Source organism: Danio rerio, chromosome 19 (genome assembly GCF_049306965.1).
Source record: "Danio rerio strain Tuebingen ecotype United States chromosome 19, GRCz12tu, whole genome shotgun sequence".
NCBI lineage: Eukaryota > Metazoa > Chordata > Actinopteri > Cypriniformes > Danionidae > Danio > Danio rerio.
The window spans coordinates 10,116,385-10,135,739 of NC_133194.1; the positions used below are offsets into that span (position 1 = coordinate 10,116,385).

Genomic DNA, 19,355 nt, shown 5'->3' on the forward strand with positions numbered 1-19,355 from the left:
TGGTAATGTATATTACATTATTTAGGTTGGATTTAGTCATTACTAACATTCTATGTTTACAGAATTTAGTTTTTATAATAAGGCAAAAAAACACTGGCTTTGTGTGTCTTAGTATGTTTCCTTCTCCTGTGCTTACCCTTGAGTGCAGTTTTACCTCAACCAAGTAGATCACATTGGTCTCATGTGTGTCTGTCTCAGGATGATTTATGCCGAGTGCTCTCCAAGTACGTGTCCGTGTTCCGATCAGTGCGATAACCAGCGGATCCAGAAGCATGAGTGGGTTCAGTGCCTCGAGCGCTTCCGAGCTGAGGGAAAGGGCTGGGGCATCCGGACCAAGCAGCCCCTTCGTGCCGGCCAATTTATCATCGAGTACTTGGGAGAGGTGGTCAGCGAACAAGAGTTCAGGTTAGACAAATTTTGGCTTTAAACTAGTAATAACACTTTTCCACCAGCATGTTTCTAGGCCAGTCCCAGTTCTCAAGACTTTTCTCCACATAGAATGCATGTTCTGGGTATCTGTTTTGAATTGACAAATCAACATTTTGGCCTTAAAAAATGTACTGGTCTTAAATAGAACTATGGAACAAGTTACAATAATAATGTTGTTGTCTATGATGGTCTTATTGATGATCAAATGATGTCAATTTTGCCAAACATTATGATAAAAATGTAAAAAAATTATTTAAATAAAATGTACTCTCTTCTATTTCAGTATTTTGTTTAAATTAATAATTGAACAGTGTTCTTGTTCCTTGAAACTAGTTGTTGTTATTACATCATAACAACAACTCTATTATTATAAACAGTCAGGTTATTATATAATGTGTAATATGACTAGGTGGAGATCATGGACATTTCAAAACTAGAAGACTATTAAATGACAACCATTATTGTCATTGATTAAAACTATGCAAAATGAGACAAAAAAGAAGCATCTAAACACGGTAGAATTAGGTTGCATTAGTGTATTAGTACAAAAAAGGTTAATTCCCCCAAATATTTATTAGAAAGAATTCATGAATATAAGATGCAGAATGAATATTGCTGGAAATAAATCTTTTTAAAATGGACATGACCTGGTTGTACATTCGGCCACACAAGACTTGCTCAGTTATATTTATTGAAAGGGGAAGAAAAACCTGTTTGTAGCTTGTGTAAAAATATTTAGACTATAAAACGTATTTTAATGGAATGTACTTTACCTGACAAAAGTCTTGTCATCGATCTCAGTTGTAAGAGAAACAAGAAATAAGTTGACTTCTAGTTGATAATTTGGAAAAGTGGCATGAGATAGAGTATTCAGATGAATCCTCTGTTGAACTGCATCCCAATCATCCCAAATACTGCAGAAGACTTATTGGAACCCACATGGACCCAAGATTCTCACAGAAATCAGTCACGTTTGGTGAAGGAAAAATCATGGTTTGGGGTTGCATTCAGTATGGGGCATGCAAGAGATCTGCAGAGTGGATGGTAACATCAACAGCCTGAGGTATCAAGACATTTGTGCTGCAAATTACTTTGTAAATCACAGCAGGGGGCAAATTCTTCAGCAGGATAGCGCTCCTTCTCATACTTCAGCCTCCACATCAAAGATCTGAAAGGAAAGAAGGTCAAGGTGCTCCAGGAATGGCCAGCCCAGTCACCTGACATGAACATTATTGAGTATGTCTGGGGTAAGATGATGGAGGAGGCATTGAAGATGAATCCAAAGAATCTTGATGAACTCTACCGGCCCTCCAGGAACGAGATTTGTTGACTCCTGCTCTAAGCTATTTGAGTGATTGCAGAGATGTATGGATGCAGTCCTCCATGTTTATGGGAGTCATACACAATATTAATTCTTTCTCCACTGCACCATGACTTTATATTCTATATTGTACATTATTTCAGCAAAGTCAGACCTTACTGTCCTAATTAAATAATTTAAAATCAAGGCATGATCATATTTTATTTTGGTAAAATTATCGTAATCTAGAGGTCTTTGCCTTTCATATAAGCCACTTCTGAAACCAAATGATCAACTAAAAGTCAAGTTATTATTAGTTGTTCCTAAAACTTGGATAGGCGACAAGACTTTTTGTCAGGTAGTGTACTTTTTTTAATTAAATAAGAGAAGGTTTTTATTTAGGGAAATGTTTAAAATGTTTATTCTGGAGGACTTTTGGACTATTTATCACTGATCTAATTGAAAGATCTATTATGACTTTTTATCAGTGTTGTTATTTGTATGTGTTGGTACAATGTATTTTTTTAAGAAACAGTTATGATTGTAAATTATATATTGAATGTAGCCGATGATGCTGATATGGCATTTAAACAAATATAAAATTTATTTTTTTAAATTAAAAAGAGAATCCATTAAGAATTATAAATATTAAACAGGTACAATAATTCCATGAAATGTTTCATATTATTATATCATATTTCATATCAAATGATCAACTGATTTTGTCATATTTTCCAGAAAATACATTGCGTCTGACTGTAGGTTGCACCAAGTCAAAATTCCAATGTTGGGGGAAAATAAAAAGCAGATTGGTGTGTAAGTCACATTTTTTACTGAAATTATTGCAAATTGGCCACAAAACGTAATATTTACAGACATTGTTGACATGTATTTTTAGTTCCCCTCACTCCCAACAAATCCTTTAAATGTTGCAGTTTTCAGAAAAAAGGAGGAATTATAAATGTGAATTATTTTTTACCTTTTACACATTACCTAAAGCAAAACTCAGACTAGCAATTTGTGGGACATCCACTGTACAAATACTCACAATCCTCTGTCATTCAGCATGTTCACGCTTTTCACATATTATGCCGGTTTGATTATATGAATACCTTGATTGTTAACAGTTTTCTAGAATTGTATCATGTGTTTTTGTGTGTGTGTGTGTGTGTGTGTGTGTGTGTGTGTGTGTTTAGGAGTCGCATGATGGAGCAGTACTTCTCTCACAGCGGCCACTACTGCCTGAATCTGGACAGCGGCATGGTCATCGATAGCTACCGCATGGGCAACGAGGCTCGCTTTGTCAACCACAGCTGCGAGCCCAACTGTGAGATGCAGAAATGGTGAGTAAAAATGAGACCATGGATGAGTCACTCAATAAAATCCCATCAGCTTTTGATGAGTTCAGAAACCCAATGGTCATTTTTGTATGCTGAGTCACCAGGTATGTGGACAACCACCAACACTGAGCAAGCAATGACTGTATTCTTTAGAAATTGCTGTATTACTAACAAGTCATAGTCATTTCGAAAGTGTACAGAAGGTGTTCAAGGGATAGCTTAATCTAAATATAAAAGTTCTATTTTCTTTCATCACCCCTTAAATTCCTCCAAACATGAATTTCGTTCTTCGGTTGAACATAAAAAGATAAACCTGTAATCATTTTCCTACTGTGGATGTCAATGTCTATTAGTTTTCCATCATATTTTAAATGATATTATTTTGTGTTCAACAAAGAAAAGAAACTTTTATACTTAATTAAAGTAAAGATCTGTTCTTTGAAAAACTTCATACATACGTGTAGATATTACATTTTGTGCAAAATTAGCTGCACAGTTTTACAATACAATTCAGGAATTGTACAGATGATACTACGCTACCTGACAAAAGCCTTCCCACTGGAACTGCATCCCAACCATCACAAACACTGCAGAAGACCTATTGGAACCTGCATTGACCCAAAATTCTCACAGAAATCAGTCAAGTTTGGTGAAGGAAAAATCATGGTTTGGGGTTGCGATCAGTATGGGGTTGTGCGAGAGATCTGCAGAGTGGATGGCAACATTGACAGCCTGAGGTATCAAGACATTTGTGCTGCAAATTACTTTGTAAATCACAGCAGGGGGCAAATTCTTCATCTGGAAAAGTGCTCCTTCTCATTCTTCAGCCTCCACATCAAAGTTCCTGAAAGCAAAGAAGGTCAAGGTGCTCCAGGATTGGCCAACCCAGACACCAGACATGAACATTATTAAGCATGTCTGGGGTACGATGAAGGTGGAGGCATTGAAGATGAATCCAAAGAATCTTGATGAACTGCAAGAACACTTACTTTGCCATTCCAGATGACTAAGCTATTTGAGTGATTGCAGAGATGTATGGATGCTCATCCAAGCTCATGGGAGTCACACACAATATTAATTCTTTCTCCACTGCACCATGACTTTATATTCTATACTGGACATTATTTCAGTTGAGTGACAAGACTTTTATCTAAGCAAAGTCAGACCTTACTGTCTTAATGAAATAACTAAAAATCAAGGCATGATCATATTTTATTTTGGTAAAATTAACATAATCTAGAGGCCTTTGCCTTTCATATGAGCCACTTCTGATACCAAAGGATCAACCAAAGTTATTGTTAGTTGTTCCTAAACTTGGATAGCCGACAAGGCTTTTGTCAGGTAGTGTATACACCTAAACACATTTCTGCTTTTGATAATGTACCCAAAGTGATTTTTCTGGTGAAAAATGGCTATACAGTTGAATATAAGTTTGGAATAAATGGTAAGTAAATGTAAATTTTTGGTTGAGCTATTCCTTTAAAAAGGTTTGTCAAACATTAATTTGTTAAACTATGAAGGGTTGTATATTAGCAAAAGGATCGTGAACGCAGGATCTAGGTTAACACTCACAAGTTGTGTGTTGGAGCTCACACAGTCTGCAGAGAAAATGTTATCTCTTTCATCTTTTGCACTGTTTTCTCTTTCGTGCACACATACACGCATTAAATCCTGTGCTTGTAGGCTGGATGGTGGCAGATCATCCATCTTGTCACACAAGAGCGATTATCTGAAGCTTGTGTTTTAGGGTGGGGGACACAGCTGTGCTGCCCAGTGGTTAGCTGTTAGCACACACAGACACACACACACACACACATCTGTGCCAAAATGGCCTCATTCCAACTTATTGCATAATGCAAACTCAGCCTAGTTGCTCAGTATCAAGTCCAAAGCTCTGATTTTGGCTGACGTGATGATGGCTTGAGTTCATTTTATTTCGAGGCTTGACGCTCAAGACTCAATATAGCTACAAAAGGCTAAACAGAGAAGGCTTTTAATGTGGTAACACAGAAAAATATAAATACATTTATTAAATAAGCACGCATATAATTAAGATAATAGTTAAGATTGTGTTAAAAAAAATCTACATCAAATAAATATAAGCTATAATTAAAGCTCCATTAAACGGTCATACAAATGATTCTTGTTTTTCACAAACATATTAAAGAACACAACTGGATCAGTAACAAAACATTTTATACTTTAAAAGCTCAACTGTAGTGATGCATGATATGTGGAAAATACTGGTGTCTGTGGTGTCTGTATTGGTTTCTGTGATGTATAGGGCTGGAACAATGAAACTGAAACAAATGGTTTTTAGACCACAATAATAAGGGACTTTTTTATAGTAGATGATGCCACTACAGCGTCATTTTGTCTTGAGAATGACAGATATAAGTTATTTACAGTGGCCAGAGGGATTTTGAGCTATTCTTCTTGCAGAATAGTGGCTAGGTCACTATGTGATGCTCTTGGTGGAAAACATTTCACGACTTGCTCCTCCAAAACACCCCAAAGTGACTCAATAATATTTAGTTCTGGTGACTGTGCAGGCCATGGGAGATATTTAACTTCACTTTCATGCTTATCGAACCACTCTGTCATCAGTCTTGCTGTGTGTATTGATGCGTTATCATTCTGATGCATAGCACCACCTTCAGGCTACAATGTTTGAATCATTTTGTGCACACAGTCCTCCAGAATGGTTTGGTAGTTTTTGGCAGTGACGCGCCTATCTAGCAAAAGTATTGGACATGGGGAATGCCATGATACTGCAGCCCAAACCATCACTGATCCACGCTCATTCTTTACTCTGGGCATGCAACTGTCTGGGTAGTATGCTTCTTTGGGAGTTTTCCACACCATAACTCTACTAAATGTGGGAAAGACGGTGAACGTGGACTCATCGGAGAACAATACATGTTTCACATTGTCCTCAGTTTAAGATTTTTGCTAATGGCACCATTGAAACTGACATGTTACATTGACACGAGTGACTAAAGGTTTGATTATAGCAGCCTGGCCTTGTATAATTACCCCACGGAACTCCCAATGAACAGTTTTGGTGGAAACAGGAGAGTTAAGGTGCACATATAAGTATGCTAATTAAACCTTCACACTCTGCTCTTACTATTGGAATGTGCAATCAATGAAGATTGGCCTCTAGGCTGGTCAAATTTAGCCATGAAACCTCCAACACTAAATTGGTCAATGTTTCAGTTTCATTGTCCAACCCCTGTATGTTAAAATATGAAAATAATTTCCTCAGGTTTGCTCTAATCATAAAGAATTCATTATTTTAGAATGTTTGGGGTAATTTTGTATAGGATTGCATGCGCTTAAAATATAATAAACTACAAGAGTAGATAAATACAATAAAATAATGACTATCACAAATGTTTGCGTCACTGTATTGATCCTAAATTGATATATTATACAGCTCTATTTAACTGCCGTAGAACGGTGAGTCACGAATCTGCCTGTTTTCCTCTCAGGTCGGTGAACGGAGTGTACCGAATTGGCCTGTTTGCTCTAAAAGACATCAACAGCGGAACGGAACTGACATATGACTACAACTTCCACTCCTTCAACACAGAGGAACAAGTACGTCGGCCACCCGTATCCCACATGTCAGGAACATGCCTGTGTGGAGCATGTACATACACATACACACGCAGCTGTGTTTAATAGGGAACGCTTGTTTTTCATTCGTCCAGATCGGCAGTGCTGATTTAAACACTCATTGCCACATGACTGTTTCATCCATTAAAGGATTAGCTCACTTCAAGAATGAGCATTTCCTGATACTTTACTCATTTCTTTGCGATTCGAAGATCTTTTCTTTTTTTATTTTGAGGAAAAAGTCTGCCTGAAATCAAAATTCACTGTGTTTATTTTGCCAGCTCACAGTATTCTTAAGGTTAATAATTTAATTTCATTTAGTTTGTTTTTGTTTTAGTTATCTTCAATGAAATTCTCCTCATTATCTTCTGCATTTGGAGTGACGGTTCTTCTGTTATTCTGTTAACATGAAGGCTTCCATAGCAATTGTATATTAATATTTAATGATAGTTTGCTCTAAGCGAATGATGTGTATAAAAAGCCCCACCCCCTACTCAATATTCCGTTTCAGTTGGAAATGCATCAACACTACTGAAATAAATCTCAGCAACTTCAAGTTCATGCAGACTTTAAAGGACTTTCTTTTTTTAATGTTGCTTAGTGGTTTGGTCTTCTGAACTGTGGTTTCAATGCAGTTTAAAATAGCTCTAAATGATCTTAGCCAAGGAATCAGATTGTTACCTAAGGAAAGGTTAAGTCATTTTGGTAACTTGTTAGTTTAAGTACAAATTTTTACTATTAACTAGGAGCTTATTATCTGCCTATAATAAGATATTGACTGTTTATTAGTGCTTACAAACGACATATTCCTCATGATCTCTACCTTCTTAAAGGGTTATGAAACCCCCCTTCTTTCAGTTCAAGTCTACCTCTGAATTTTAAAAAAAAATGCTTTCGTGTGGAGCTCTGCGAGCAGAGGCAGGAGTGGGCCGTGGCCGGCAGTGCAGGGGAAAAAGAAGGGATTTGTCAGTTGGCTCACCTGCTCAAGATAATAAAAAAAATTCAATACAAAACGCAAGGAGACCCATGATTTTATAGTTTACAGAGTTAGAATGCAAAGAAGTAAACAGTAAGTAATTTAATGGCATTACATATACAATAGGCTGTTTGAAATTTCATATAACCACAATTTGTTATAACATTATAAAGATAATCATGTTTATATAAACACTATAAATGAGGAGGATTTCTCTCCTCTTGAATCACCGGGTCTGAACGCAGACAGTGTGGATAGCAGTGCAGCAGGTTTTTTGACCTATCTATTCCAACCACAAGCCCTGCCGGTAATCTTGAGGATTTTAAACATGTGCGAACACAGCAGCACAGAGGTTTGTCTGAATGGTAACAAACTCAACTGATAAAAGACAACGTCCGCCACTTTCCAATTCTCTTACAGCTTTCCTGACAAAAATGCTTGGTGCACACAAACAGGTTGGCTGTATCGGCCCTGACAGAATCGCAGGAAAAGCCCTGCAACAAACTCTATGGATCATGGAAACAAATATGCAAGTCTTCATGAACGGCTAAATACTGCGTGTTATGGTTGGTCTGTAGTCTATCCATCTTAGTCTGTCATCAGAATGCACATGCAGTCATGAATATTTAAGCAGGGTCTTGTAGCATAAGAAAAGTCAGCCATGAATAATAATAAAGAACTAACGCATCAGTCATCACTCCACTAGTGCTACATCGCCGATTTTGATCTCACCCTAATAATGATTTTAAACCCGGAAGATGAAATTAGCTCACAAAAGCTAAAAATTATCCATTTTTCCCCACAGTTAAAGCTTACAGGTGCTAACGTTGTCTTAAATGAAGCTTAACACACACAAATCTGTTAAAATCTCAACAACAATAAATACTACAGGGTGTCTTGAACCTTTAATAACTATTAATAAACAGCAAATTAGGAGTTTATTGAAGTAGATTTTTTTAAATAACCAAAATTGTAGTTTAAAAGGGCTCTAAATGAATTGTACTTTTAAATAAAGTGACATTTTCCTTAAAGAGGGAATAAATTAACATTTTAACCACTAAAGCTGGTTAATGCAATTGCTTTGCGATTTAAAAGTATTTAAAAAAAAACTATTTAGTCGTATAAGCTCCATTGAAACTGCAGTTTAGTAGTTTAAACTTCTGAACACAGTAGAAGTCCACTATATTGGGAAAACCTCCTGCACGTATTCTTAAAAATTAATACATTTTTAATCTTAATTAACATTTGGTAATAATGGTAATTGAGCGAGTAAATTATCAGGAAATTTTCATTTAGGAAGGGAACTAATCCTTTAAATGGTTGGGTTTTCAAATACTATTTTATATACACTATAATATTTTATTTTTTAAGCTGTTGCTAAAATTCTATTTCTAATTTATTTCACATTAATAAGGCTAAAATACATTTTGCAGTTCTTTTTTATATATTTAAAATGTTGATGTTCTTGTTTGTGCTAGTTGCCGGACTGAACCTCTATTAGATGTCCAGCATATTTTTTCATGCTTGCCAAATGACAATGTTTTTCTGCTCTTGTTGCTATGCAGCAAGTCTGCAAGTGTGGCTCAGAGGGTTGCCGAGGCATCATTGGCGGCAAGAGCAAGCGAATCAATGGGCTGCCTGCTAAAGGGGCCGGATCTGGAGGCGGAGCCCGGAGACTTGGAAGATTGAAAGAGAAACGCAAGTCCAAACACTCACTGAAGAAGCGGGTATGAGACAGTTCATTCAGTTGAAATGCACTATTGTTGGCTGCAGTAGCTACAAGTGCATTTTCTAATGCTGTATTATTATTTTGCTGTTGGAAGGAGGAAGAGTCCAGTGACAGCAGCAAGTTTTACCAGCACCTTTTAATGAAGCCCATGTCAAACAGAGAGAGGTAGGATCTCATTAACTTTTAAAAATATATAATTTCATACTTTGGTTAAGAAATCTAATAACATGTTTGGCTCTTGTAAGCTCACATATGTAAATGTAATTCTGTGAAAAATGGAGCTATGGAAGAAGCTTTGGAAGTCTGAAGTTGTGGAGTGTTTGATTGGATTTTTTTATTATAATGATTATTATTTCATTTTTATTTTTTGCTAAACCTGTCTGAGGTAAGTTTTGGGTATTGGGGTTTGATTTATTGTAAAACCTTGTATAATGCAATAAAGACATGTTATGCAAAATACAATTTTAATAAGTGTCTGGTTTTAAAGTTGATCAAATTTGAACACTTTTCTAGTCCAGTTTTCATTAAATATTCATACTTTTTCTTATAATGACAGAATGCCTTACCAACTCTGTAGCAACAACATTTACAATACTGTAGCATTACAGCAGAGTAGTGGGAAGGCAGGTTTATAATAGTGTTAGAATTCTTTATGTTCAAGTAAAGAAGAGGTTTGCAATTTGGGGTCCACTGGGAGTGCATTGAAAAAACAGTAATTAATTTAAATACTAAAATATTGGTCTAATTTTTAATTTAAGTAAAAAATCTTTACTTTAAGTAAAATTTTAAAGTAATTAATAATTATAAATACAAAAATGAATATTAAATATGTTGATATCATTAATGATAAATATTTATTTAATCATAAATAAATATTCTGATCTATTATTTGTGCAGAATTTGATATAAATAAAACAAATAGGGTGTATGCACAGCTAGTGTTTCCTCCCATAGCAGTAAACTTCCGATGAACGGTTAATGTGATTTTTAAAAAAGTTTTTATGGTTCCTTTTACAGCATCGATTTTGTAATGTAATTAAAATACAATCAGTTAAACGGACTTCAAGCGTAAACCGAGATGAAAAGCCGTTTGCATGCATGTGCCTGTCAGGATCAGCAGGCGAGCGCAAAAACTCCACTGAAAATACTGAAGTAAATTTTTAGATTTTAAAGACATGGTTGAGGAAAATGTAATTTAATGCAGTGATTCTTGTACAATCTGAGACCCACTTTATATTGTATATCAATCAGGCAGTGGAGTGGATCGGATTTTTAAAGAAAAAAGACCTTAAACGTGGCGATTTTGTAATTGCATACAGTTCCCCGGAAGCGCTTGACCCAGGTTACTGCAAAATTAAAAGTCCTTCTAATACTTCTGCATATACCCTTTAGATATCAACCAAATAAATACAATTTAGAATCAAATGAATAACATTTTGATTAAAATAAATAAGTAAATGTGTACATTAGTAAATACAGTGATGTAAGGAGTGGAAAAACATTCATAATGTAACTTATGTAGACCCATTTTTAATTTAAAATTATTAAAGTATAATTTGGATCTTTATACAGACATTATTTATAAATCTTTTAACTTTAAGAAAAGGATCCCTTCATATTTGGGCGTGTGTGGCATCTAGTATTATGTTCTTTAATGAGGTATATGCACACAGACGTTTAATTTCAGCTAGTCAGCCTCAGCGTTTACGGTGAACTGTCTTTCAATTATAAAATTGCCACATTTAAGGTCTGATTTCTATAAAAATCTGTGATTTTTCACTGCCTGATTGATATATGATATAAGGGGGGATCTCAAACCGGACAAGTATCACCGTATTAAATTCTATTTCCCCTGCCATGTCTTTAAAATAAGAAAAAAGTTCATTTTACCCCAGTATTTTCAATGGAGTTTCTGCACTTGCCTGCTGATCCTGACAGCGCTTGTGGTTACACGGTCTTTCATCTTGTTTTATACTTGAACAACAAAACAAATGCTTAAGCCTGTTTAACCGAATGTATTATAAATACAATACAACACTGATGATGTAAAAGGAACCTTATAAAATTAAAAAAATAGTCACATTAACTGTTAACCGGAAGTTCATGGCTGAAAGACACTAGCTGTGCATAGAGCCCATTGTTTAATCATATAAGTTGAATACAAACATATTTTAACACTATCTCCTGAATTTGTTTGTTTCAGGAACTTTGTGCTGAAACATCGGGTCTTTCTGCTGCGGAATTGGGAGAAGATGCGGGAGAAACAGGAGCTTCTGAAGCGTGAGGGAGAGCGGGAGAGGGAGAACAGCGGTCTGTCTCTGTACACCCGCTGGGGAGGAGTCATCCGGGATGATGGAAACATCAAATCAGGTGAGAGTGGACAACAAGTCTTACACAAGCGATAAAGATTCCTCAAGTTGATCTTAAGATTGTCATACGCTGTATATCCACGGGCTACAGATAAAACTTCCAAGTAAGGCTAAAACATTCAGTCGACAAAGAGACATTATCAACGATGTTAACAATAAAAAATTGTAGACCAACATTCTAGCAGTCGTTTCATTGAGTGACTCGGTGTAAGTCTGACTGATACAGTGCTGTGGCGCTAGAGTGTTATTTAGCTATCACGAATGCCATTGCAGTACAAGGAAACACATTAGCTCAAATGGCACACTATACACTATGCACTATGTAATTGTGCACTTACACACTCAACAGTATAGTATATGCATGTAGTGTCGTCCCAAATGGAGCACTAATGTTTTTTTTTTACTAAGCGGAAATTCAACCCGTTTACCTGATGAATTTTGACGGTTGCCAAATCAGTGTAATAAATGACCCAACTATCAAATACCCACAGTGAGTATAACCGCATTCACCATCGGGAGGCGCTATAATCACTCTCGAAGGAGAATTTTACTTTGACCATCCAAAATAAAGTAATCCAATATGTGCGCCTGATAGCTCCGCCCCTTCCGCTACGTGAGCAAACCTGCGGTTGTTGAGTGCGTGTCCATCATTACACACTTCATTTTACCGGCTGAATGTGTGCATCATCCGGGTAATTACACTGCACTTATTATTTTTAGAGTTTTTAGTGTTAACACACTACTTACCACCGCTATTGTGGGAAATTCTTCCCATCCTTTACATGGTTACTTTAAGTTACTTCTCTCTGGTAGACAGTATAAAGTTCCTAAGTACAAGAAGATATTATTCCACTACCATTGTTTTTTTTTTTAAATATGATTTTTTTTTTTTTGTAGTTGTGTGTGAGCCAATAGCCCCTTTCACACAGTGATACCGGTAAATATATGGAAAATTTCCGGAACGACTTTACCGGTAAATTAAAAAAAACGCTGTTCACACCGGCGAGGACGTTACGGAATTTTTCCGGAAAAGAGCATTCACACATCCATTCCAAAATACCGGTAAATTCTGACATCAATAACCAGAAATGAGCTCTAAACGGCTGTGCTTGTATTTGTAAACATTTGACTACATCACAAACTGGATGGATCAGTATTGTGAACAACTTCGATGAAAACATATAGAGAAACACTTTCGCATGTCGAGATGTACATGATATGTGTGTGTGCTGGCGCTCATAGACTGTTTATGGGCACACGCAAAGCTTGAAGGTAAACAAACAGCGGCTTATCATAAGCATCTTATCGATAATTATTTACACAGTTGGCATTAAGATGAACATATAAATGTTATCTGACTAATTTCTAGCAACTAAATGTGTCTGGAAAAATATTCAAAGGTTTTTATTCTCATAAGCCGCTCGGACGTGAACGCGTCTGACTGTTCTGATTGGCTAAAGCAGAAGTCTCACGTCAGCATGTTCTAGACGTGCACGCGCTAATTCCGGCAATCTTCCTTTTGCGTTCACACAGCGCAGCATTCCGGCAAATTACCGGTAATGTTACAACTTCTCTTTCCGGAAAATAGCCAGAACGAATTTACCGGTATTTTCAAAAAGGACCTGTTCACACATACAACCTTTCCAAGAAATTGCCGGTAATTTTCCTGAAAGGTGTGTATGTGTGAAAGGGGCTAATGTCTAAAGACAATTTTCTAACCCCTGTGGGATAGATCAGTGGTTCTCAAACCACTTTTTTTCATCAAGTACCACCTCAGAAAAAAGTACCACCATAATGAGCAGTATTGAAATACAATAGCATAGTAGGCTCAGTAAAGCAGCTACACCTCTGCACAGTTTAAAAACATGGCAGATTAACTTCTATTATTAATAATATTTATTATTATCAGCCACTTTAAACATTATAAATAGTTTGAACATTAATACTGTACTGTGCTTATATGTAAAAAACAAACAAACAAAATAAAATGTCAACGTTTAAATAAAAATGTGCTTTTAAAAGTTTGTTAAAAATGGTAGGCTACTGTTGTTAAAAAGTAAAATAGAAAACTCCTGCACTTAAATGTAAAGTGTTAACCTGTAGTAACCTATTCATCAAAACCTGGAAATGTTGCTTGGACCTCATAAATATAGGCTGTATGTCATCATATTCATATAGAAACCATTTTTGATATGTTGCATGTACATATGACATATTGTTCCTCGGTGTATCACTAGAAGGAAGCCTGTGTACCACTAGTGGTACACATAACACAGTTTGAGAACCACTGGAATAGACAATAAGATTTATAGAAATTTAGAAAACATACTTAATATTACACTACCCTTTCAATTTATAGTTATTTATTTTGGAAGCTCTGATATCCAAATATGTAAATCTGATAAATACTTACTTGATATTTTAATAATCGCAGCCAAAAAAGCAATTACAAGACACTGGTTACTTCCTGAATCCCCAACAACCCAAGAATGGCTAGAGATAGTATATAATATCTATGTGATGGAAAAAATTACATTCTCCCTTCGACTCCAAATTAATACATTTAGAAACATCTGGTCCAAGTGGACTGATTACGTTAGATTGCTCCATCCAATCTTCATAGAAATATAAAACTATTACTATCTAATTCCCATCCACATAACAAACATTTTTTCAATTTACGACCCATTGCACTCCCCCTCTTAATCCTCTTTTTAAATTAGTAATTCACAGTTGATAATAACCTAAAGTTGAATGAATAAATAAAGATTTGACCCTCTCTGACCTATGGAAATTTAGTATTGATATTATTTATGTTACCATTTTACTGTTATTTTCATATATTGTATTTGATGAAACCTTTATTTATTTATTTTTTTATGTTTTTTTATTTTTTTATGTTCTGTTACTTTAGAGTTTGTGAAAAAGAAAAATGTTAAGCAGTGGGAAATGTTTTCTCTTAAGTGGAATCATTGTACTGTGTTTATTGCTACTACAAATAAAAAATTATATATAAAAAAAAAAAGATTTATAGAAATTAATTGAATAATCATTCAAAACCTACTGAGGTGTCCCTGACATTATCAATGATTAATCGATTAATTGTTCAAATAATTGTTAGATTAATCGATAATCAAATGAGTGTTATGTTGTAGACCTGCTTTAAAATTGACCGGTTATGTGTTTCTGTTTTTCCAGATGTATTTCTGACTCAGTTCTCAGCGCTGCAGACGTCCCGCTCTGTACGCACACGCAGACTTGCGGCAGCCGAGGAGAACACTGAAGTGACACGCACCGCACGTCTGGCACACATTTTCAAAGAGATCTGCGATATGATCACTAGCTACAAGGGTAAACAGACACTTATTCATTCACACAAACATCATGAACCCGCAAAACATGCAGTTTTTGTTATTAATCCTATTGTTGGCAGTGAATTTAAAGGCTGCATAATCATTTTCATCACACAAAACAAGAACATCCATTTCACAACAGCAGTTTGGTTGAGTAGACTGCTGTAAGATGTAAGCTTATTGCTAAATGCTGACACTCATTAGTTATTTTTGATGGAAATCTCTTTTTAAGTGATCTAGTTTGGCAAAATCCAGTTAGTGAGCTATGTGATTCTTTTATTTTGACTTCATCTATAAGGTTTATTCTAATTTGAGTGTCATCTTGATGCACATTCATTTACACTGACCTCAATACTAATATAATCTATTGCGTTCTTGTTCTTTGAAGATTCATCTGGTCAGCCTCTTGCTGCTCCGCTGCTTAACCTGCCTTCTAGGAAGAGGTGAGAATTAAATCCGTTTTTAAGCACACTGTATATATATACATATATATATATATATATATATATATATATATATATATATATATATATACTTTTTTCCCCCGATATGCTATATTGGGTGTGATTTGTCACATAATTTGTAATATAGGGATTTGTGAAAGTTTCAAAGATCACAAGACTGTAGCATTTTAAAGCCACGATATATCAGCGGATCGCTCATATGTCAGCTCATATGTGCTTCAGACTGAACCAAGCCCAGTTTGATGAGCTGTTGTCCGGTGTTGGCAAGAGGATTTTTCCTCAGGACACCAACAAAAGGCACTACGTCGTAATCAGTCCCTTACAAGAGCAAGCTAATAATTGGTTAATGTGGTCTAAATATCTGCTGACGTTCAGAGTTTCCAACTGGAACAATTCGTTCGAAACGTGTCAACTCCTGCGAATCACGTAATTTGCGCAGCCTCATTCGCATGAATCGCAGGATGTCTTATTCGTGTCTTAACATGTAAATCACTCGCGCTTGATACTTCATACTTGATCATTTAAAGAAGCTGATTCTCGCGGTGTCCAAAAATCTGATTTTACATGACAAAACTCTAAAGTTATATAGAGAGACCAGCAGAAAAAAGTTAAGCATGGAGAAAAATAGCCAAGACTGTCGGGCTGTCAGGTGTTTAGTTACCAAAATGTAGCCTACTTTATGTAGCTTATGCTAGCTTTGGAGGGAATATGGAGACTGCATTTACAAATACAATTTTTTTATTACTCATTTATGAATAGAAATATTTTTTTTTATATAGACTTTTTTCTGCTCAAAAAATAAGAACAACAAAAAAAACGAGAATTATAATTCTCATCTCGTGCACACAGACCTAATTGAACAACACTGGAATACATCACATCCAGTCGAGCAGTCTAGTCGCAGAAGTTCAAATATTTGAACACATCCGTAGCTCAAATGGGACATACTGAGATCATCAGAACTCTACCCAGCTCCCAGACAACTTTCCATTGGAAATGAATGACTTCCAGTCTGTTGTGTGCAGTGAAAAGGCAGCTTAAAGCTAAATTAAAAACATTTAAAATGACATACTAAGGCGACTTTATTATACAATATATACTGTTTGGATATTTGGTGCAGTCAAAGAATCTAAAGAGACATGGTCATTGTGTGTCTACTGCTCCAGGTGTGTGTTCCTAGCAGTAAATGCAAACTTGGATGTGAAATACATAGCAGAAATTCAGAGTATGGGTCATCGTACTTGGCCACTTCACAACTTTCCTTAAATACCTCTTGATGCCTGTCTACAGGAACACACAATACTATGAGAAGGTCACCGATCCTCTAGATCTCAGCACCATAGATAAGCAGATCCTCAGCGGACACTACAAAACCGATGAGGCGTTTGATGCGGACATGCTCAAAGTGTTTCGCAATGCTGAGGTCAGTGCCACTACTCAGGTTAGAGTTAAATTTGAAAAATCTAGAGTAAAAACAGGACCTTTCCTAACCTCTCTTCTGTTTTTCCTCCTTCAGAAGTACTATGGGCGTAAGTCTGCTGTGGGCCGTGACGTGTGCCGGCTGAGGAAGGCTTATTATGGTGCCCGTCATGAGGCTGCTGTTCAGATCGATGAGATTGTGGGTGAGACGGCAAGTGAAGCGGACAGCTCTGATTCGCTGGAGAGAGACCACGCCCACCACCATCACCATGACGGAGGGGGCAGCCATGATAAGGATGATGATGTGATCCGCTGCATCTGTGGCATGTACAAGGATGAGGGACTCATGATTCAGTGCGAGAAGTGCATGGTATGTGCTAAGATCAGGGATTTGAATGAATTACTAAATATTAGTGCTGTCCAACTCATTCCATACTGTGTGTATTGCATGATTGATATGATCATGATACCTACAATTGTAAAAGAAAGTCTGTAGTCTTTGTAGGTAAATCTATAGCTTTTTACTGGTATGGTATGTATGAAGCCAGATTAAAAAAAAAATTGTATAATATTACAACCTAATATTACTACAAATATTTTAGTTTTATGTGTAGTTTATTTATTTATTTATATATATTTATTTATTTTTATTTTAATAAACACTTTAGTATTACCACACTAGTTTTAGCACACTCTATGTCCATGCAGATTTACACTCTCCAGCCACTTTATTAAGTACATCTGGTTAGACCCTGCTTTGCCCTCAGAACTGTCTTAATCCTTTGTGGCATAGATTCAACAAGGTACTGGAAATAGTCCTCAGAGATTTTGGTCCAGATGGACATGATAGCATCACGCAGTTACATGATAGCATCACGCAGTTGCTGCAGGTTTTTCGGCTGCACATCCATGGTGCGAATCTCCCGTTCCAACACATCCCAAAGGTGCTCTATTGGATTGAGATCTGGTGACTGTGGAGGCCATTTGAGTACAGCGAACTCCTTGTCATGTTCAAGGAACTAGTCTGAGAGGATTCAGGCTTTATGACATGGCGTGTTATTCTGCTGGAAGTAGCCATTAGGCCAGGGGTGCTCAACCTGGTTCCTGGAGATCTACCTTCCAGCAAAGTTCAGATCCAACCCTGATCAAACACACCTGAGCCAATTAATTAGGACCTGAACAGCACTTGATAATTACAGGCAGGTGTGTTTGATATGGTTTGCAACTGAAATCTGCAGGAAGGTAGATCTCCAGGAACAGGGTTGGTCACCCCTGCATTTAGACGATGGGCACACTGTGGTCATAAAGGGACTGACATGGTCAGCAGCGATACTCAGGTAGGCTGTTGCATTGACACGATGCTCAATTGGTGCTAATGGTCCCAAAGTATGGAAAAAATCCACCACCCCATTACACCACCACCACCACCAGCCTGGACTATTGATACATTGCAAGATGGATCCATGCTTTCATGTTGATGATGCCAAATTCTGACCCTGCCATCCAAATGTCACAGCAGAAATTGAGACTCATCAGACCAGGCAATGTTTTAACAATCTTTTATTGTCCAGTTTTGGTGAGCCTGTGTGAATTGTAGCCTCAGTTCACTGTTCTTAGCTGACAGGAGTGATACCCAGTGTGGTCTTCTGCTGCTGTAGCCCATCTGTCTCAAGGTTGGACGTGTTGTGCGTTCAGAGATGCTTTTCTGCGTACTTCGGTTGTAATGAGTGTTTATTAAAGTTACTGTTGCCTTTCTAACAGCTGGAACCAGTCTGGCCATTCTCCTCTGACCTCTGGCATGAACAAGGCATTTGCACCCACAGAACTGCCGCTCACTGGATATTTTCTCTTTTTCTGACCATTCTCTGTAGACCCTAGAGATGGTTGTGCGATGAAAATCCTAGTAGATAAGTTTCTGAAATACTCAGACCAGCCCTTCTGGCACCAACAACCATGCCACGTTTAAAGTCACTTAAATCCCCTTTCTTCCCCATACTGATGCTCGGTTTGAACTGCAGCAGATGTCTAAATACATTGAGTTGCTGTCATGTGATTGGCTGATTAGAAATTTGCGTTAACGAGCACTTGTACCTAATAAAATGGCCAATGAGTGTATTTTTCAGTGCAATATTTAATTTAATTTTATTTATCCACCTATTATTAGTGTTTGATTTAATTTTAATCTTTGTTTTTTTTTTTTGCAGAAAATACTTTTTGTTTTGCTTTATGTAAAGTTTTGTTTTAACAACACAGGCTAAAGGCCCATGCACACCGAGACGTTTTTTGCTTGCGTTTTCTGTCAACGTTTAACCCCTTGTGAATAAATAAAGGGCGTCAATGTGATTGTGCACAACA

General features: G+C 36.6%; 1 protein-coding gene across 6 annotated transcripts in view; it reads left to right on the forward strand.

Moving 5' to 3' along the window:
• Positions 1-19,355, forward strand: part of ash1l (ash1 (absent, small, or homeotic)-like (Drosophila)) — a 54,633-nt gene that overhangs the window by 23,193 nt on the left and 12,085 nt on the right. For 2 of the 6 annotated variants that reach the window (XM_073930953.1, XM_005159483.5), the window contains exons 11-21: positions 199-405; positions 2,468-2,545; positions 2,926-3,072; positions 6,564-6,672; positions 9,232-9,393; positions 9,490-9,560; positions 11,599-11,765; positions 14,963-15,115; positions 15,506-15,560; positions 16,872-17,004; positions 17,098-17,370. In XM_073930953.1, the coding sequence (XP_073787054.1) occupies positions 199-405; positions 2,468-2,545; positions 2,926-3,072; positions 6,564-6,672; positions 9,232-9,393; positions 9,490-9,560; positions 11,599-11,765; positions 14,963-15,115; positions 15,506-15,560; positions 16,872-17,004; positions 17,098-17,370 (1,555 nt within the window). Of the gene's footprint in view, positions 1-198; positions 1,781-1,937; positions 2,007-2,467; positions 2,546-2,925; positions 3,073-6,563; positions 6,673-9,231; positions 9,394-9,489; positions 9,561-11,598; positions 11,766-14,962; positions 15,116-15,505; positions 15,561-16,871; positions 17,005-17,097; positions 17,371-19,355 lie in introns of those variants that run through there. The other 4 variants (XM_073930954.1, NM_001346407.1, XR_012394644.1 and 1 more) reach the window with 3 other exon arrangements.